The sequence below is a fragment of the Rhineura floridana genome, chromosome 7 (assembly GCF_030035675.1).
Source record: "Rhineura floridana isolate rRhiFlo1 chromosome 7, rRhiFlo1.hap2, whole genome shotgun sequence".
Lineage (NCBI taxonomy): Eukaryota > Metazoa > Chordata > Lepidosauria > Squamata > Rhineuridae > Rhineura > Rhineura floridana.
Window position 1 is genome coordinate 105,177,165 of NC_084486.1, and position 4,595 is coordinate 105,181,759.

The following is a 4,595-nucleotide window of genomic DNA, read 5'->3' on the forward strand; positions in this document are numbered from 1 at the left end:
TTAATCTGGCCCTGCATTACCACATATGTCAGACTCAGCCAACAGACTCAGATTTTTTTCTCATATGGATGCCAGATGAGCTTAATGAGTATGAGTTACAAATTAGAGATGGGTAATCTCTTATCATCTCAAATTGAAAACCTTGAACTTTTTTCCCCCTGAAGACTGTCTGAAAACTTAGACCCATCCCATTTCTAAATGTGTTGCTGCCATCCATACACAACCTTCCCTGTACACCCTTTCACTCAAACCCACTTTCTAGCAGCAGCAATAAGGGTGGGGGAGCAGAAAGGGAAGGGTAGCTGCCTCAGCCTTCATTAAACTGCAAAACAGTACACACAGGTAGGCTAATGGGCTAATATGTCAATTTGGTTTCTCTCAATTTCTCATTTTTCCGAGCTTAAGTTCCCACTTGTGGCTGCCCTCTTCTTCCTCCTGGGCAACCTGCTGTGCTTTTCCTCCTTCCAGGGAACAGATCCTTGATGGTGGATGGGATGGAGGAGGAGGAAGAGGAAGGCAGAAACTCCTTCCCTGGAGGGCAATGGGATTCACACCTGGCAGACCATTTACGGCTGTGAGGTGGGCCCAGAGGGGCACAGAGGAGGGTATATCCAGCACAGCTACAACGGGAGGGACTTCCTCAGCCTCGACAAGGAGACCCTCACCTGGACGGCGGCCCAGCCGGAGGCCCAAGTGACCAAGAGGTCGTGGGATAGAGACAGGGCTTTTATCCAGCACTGGAAGGCCTCCCTGGAGGAGGAATGCATTGAGTGGCTGGAGGGTTACCTGCACTATGGGAAGGAGGTTCTGCAGAGGACAGAGCCACCAGTGGTGAAGGTGACGCGCCAGGCGCACTCAGATGGCATGGAGACCCTCGTCTGCCGAGCCCACGGCTTCTACCCCAAGGAGATCGATGCTAACTGGAGGAAGGACGGGAAGGTCTGGGAGGAGGGCACCTTCCATGGCCTCGTCGCCCCCAACTCAGACGGGATTTACCATGCCTTGGTTGGCATCCAGATCAACCCAAAGGACAGGGACCTTTATCAGTGTCATGTGGAGCATGACGGCCTAAAGGAGCCTCTGGATGTGGCCTGGGAGGAGCCTGCCTCCAACATAGCACCCATTATTGGGTGTGTTCTGGGGGCCATCCTGCTGGGAGCAGCTGCAATTGCTGGGATCATGTTGTACAGAAAATGGCAGTCAGGATTCAAAGAAGTGCCAACAAGTGGCCAAGGGTCTGACAACCAAGGGGCTGACAACTCCAGCAAGGGGAGCAACCTGGCCATCTAGGAGCCCCAAAGCAGTATGACCAACAATGTCAGCACAACGCAGACAGCAGGGCTCCCAGTGCGAGAGGCGAGAGAGTAAGAATGGATCCTCTTCCTCTTTCCCAAAGCATTTTAACTGTACTTTTTAACTTACTATAACTTAATTGGATTTTTGCACTGTATTGTTTTTCTTACTGTATTTATTGTACTTTTTTGCTGTTCACCGCCCAGAGAGCTATCGCTAGTCGGGCGGGATATAAGCCTAATAAATAAATAAATAAAATAAATAAATAAGTTCATTCCTCCACATTTTCAAAGGTCCCCATGAAAATTAATGCGCCTTTTAGTGCAAAATTCTCTTACATACATTTTAATGCACTTTTGCCTAATGTAATGCATTGTTGTATGCTATTTTCACTAATATATGTGCTTATATTCACACTATGCTAGTTTATCTTTTTGTAAACATTATTTGGCTGGACAACTGCATTACAACATTCAAAGAAATGTGAATTTTGAAGGATGGCTATGTTTTGGTTTGCATTTTTTTGGAAAGTGCAAATTAGATAAGTTCATCTTTAAGTGCAATCTGAATCAAATTTCTCCCCCATCCCTACACACAGGAAGGTCTAAGTGCAGAGAATTATAGTTCAGCAGGACTTGGGGGGTAAGGCTTCAATAAGGCTTTCAGACATAATAAAGAACAAAAAAAGCAGCCCCCCCTTTTTGTGCTCTCATCCCTGTTTGTGCTACTGATTTAAGGTTTTGGGGAAACACAGCTCAAAATGACTCAAACTTATTTTTGATCCTAATAAAATCCAAAGGGATTTTGGCTTCAGTTGTAAAATAAGCTCTTCATTCTTAAACTGGCTCATTTGTGACCACTCACTTCCAAAAACATAATTCTAATTTCTAAAACCCTTATTTCAACACAATCTTATTGTTTCAAATCCTCAAGGCCCGTCTTACCTCTCTGCACTCTCATAATCCTAGATTCATCTAAATACTTATCAACCATGTTACATTTGCTAAAAAGAAACAAAAACATTGTTTTATTTAAGGGTTCACCGTACTTTAATTGCTGTAAGCCCTTGGATTTTTATATATAGATATAGATATAAAAGTTGTCTGGGAGGCAGTGGAGCAGATAGCAAACAGAACTCAGTGCTGAGCAGGACAGCAAAACATTCCATAACTAGAATCAATTGAATGTAAAAAGCTGTCAAATGATCAGCTGCGGAGGAAGACCTTTAATAGGTGGATAAATGAAGGAGTTTTAACAGGAGAATGGATGAGAAAGTTCATTTTAATATGAAGCTATAGAAATACTGTTCTTTTATGGGAATCATTGTGTATACAGAACTATACTGTAAGGTTGCTATCTGCAATCCCAAACACATTCTCCTAGCATGAAGTGGGTTACTTCCAAGTTAACTTGACTAGGATTGCGTTGAGTTGAGTGCATGCTAACACATTCAAATGACACACACATACACACATACCACAGCAACAAATGCTAGTGGTCAAGACATGTGCAGGCATACTGTTCCCACTGAGTTGAATGCAACATACTCTTAAATGTGCATAATTTTGTAGGTTTAATGCTGTTTTCTACCATCCTATACAAAATACTATACTAGGAACTAAAAATAGAACATGAAATACAAAACAAGCTTTCACAGGAACCAGGGCTGGCACCAGGCCTGCGGGCACCCTTGGGCACCAGACAGCTCCAGGCCCTGGCACCAGCACGCCTGCCCACCCTATGCGTGTGCATGCCTGCCATCAACCAAGATGGCGGCAGGGGCATTAGCCCCTTAGGGAAGCCTCAGCAGCCTTCTTGGTTGATGGCAGGCATACGCCCCAGCACAGCCAGCATTTTATTAAAGGGAAAGGTAGGTGGGGCATGCAGGCAGGCATTGTGGGGGTAGTAGGGGGTGCCTGGGAGGGTTGGGAGCTGATGCTGCCATGGATTGCAGAAGGGAGCGCTACCCACCCACCCTAAGGAGGGGCCGTCAGGGGCCCCTTAGCCAAGGCCTGACCTGGTCACCCTCTGGTGCTGGCCCTGCCTTCCATTCTTGGTGGGTGGTGTTGGAGTTGTCTGGTAAGCTGGAATGGCTTTTGGTGTTTCTGTTGCTATTTTTGTGCATTTGACTTTGCTTCCGAAACAGCATAGAGTCCAAACTATGTTCCAAAGCAGAACACTGGTGTGGACTCATAGCAGTGTGCACTGAAGCCATGACAAATCAGCTGATCTTTGGTGCTTGCATAGTGCAGTGCATGGAGCCCCAGTGATCAGCTGATTGTCAGAGCTTACAGAGTGCTTTGCACAGGACAATGTAAACCCCAACCATCAGCTGATTGTTGCCACATGCAGAGCTTTGTGCAGGAGACTTTGCAGGTACCATCATTCAGCTCATCAGCAATGCCTACAAACCCCCTTTTGGCTCAGCTGTATCTTTACTTGCCTCACACCTGATCTCATATATAATATCAGGTATGGGGCATGAGAGTATGGCTTGTCTAATACAGTCTTGTGGGCCAAATAGGGAGGCCTGGCAGGCCTAATTAAACTCAAGGGATGGAGATTCTCCACTGCTGGTATAGAGAATGCCTATACTATAGGATCAGCCTACCTGAGGATAAAATTCTGTGGTATGTTCCTGCCAGGGTCAGCACCAGAGGGTGGCCAGGTTGGGCCCTGGCTGAGGGCCCCTGAAGGGCCCTTCCTTAGGGTGGGTGGGTAGCGCTCCCTTCTGTAATCTGCGACAGCTTTGGTTCCCAACCCTGCTGCAGATCGCAGAGAGGGAGTTCCCAGGCACAGTGCAGGCCCGCAACACCTGCCAGCATGCCCCACCTACTTTTCCCTTGAAGTGAATGCTGGCTGCGCTGTGCGTGCATGCATGCCTGCCATCAACCAAGGCACCAGCCCCTTAGGGAAGCCTTGGTTGATGGCAGGCATGCACACACAGCATGGTCAGCATTCACTTCGAGAGAAAGATAGGTGGGGCATGCATGTGGGTGCCAGGATGGAAAGCACATATCAAAGAGTAGGGAGGTCCAGAAGATCAGAATGATGTCACAGAACCCATGCCACACAATACAAAATTGGGTTTCCAGGCTCAGTCCACAGAGCCTACCAACCAAAGTTTATCACAATCTAGCGAGACAGAGAGCTACAGTACATGTAGAACCCCCAGATGCACAGAACCTTGTGAGGGATTTGGATGGGGACTGATAGACGAGGAAGAATGTCCACTACAATAGAGAGGGAATATGGATAACACAGGGACTGGCTGACTGGCAGCTCAGTGAGAAAAGAGCAAT

At 47.0% G+C, this 4,595-nt stretch overlaps 1 protein-coding gene across 1 annotated transcript; it reads left to right on the forward strand.

Moving 5' to 3' along the window:
- Positions 1-489: 489 nt before the first annotated feature.
- LOC133389694 (class I histocompatibility antigen, F10 alpha chain-like) lies at positions 490-1,372 on the forward strand. Its single transcript, XM_061637722.1, has one exon. It carries the CDS (start codon positions 490-492, stop codon positions 1,288-1,290), a length of 801 nt encoding a protein of 266 aa, XP_061493706.1. The 3' UTR covers positions 1,291-1,372.
- Positions 1,373-4,595: the final 3,223 nt, after the last annotated feature.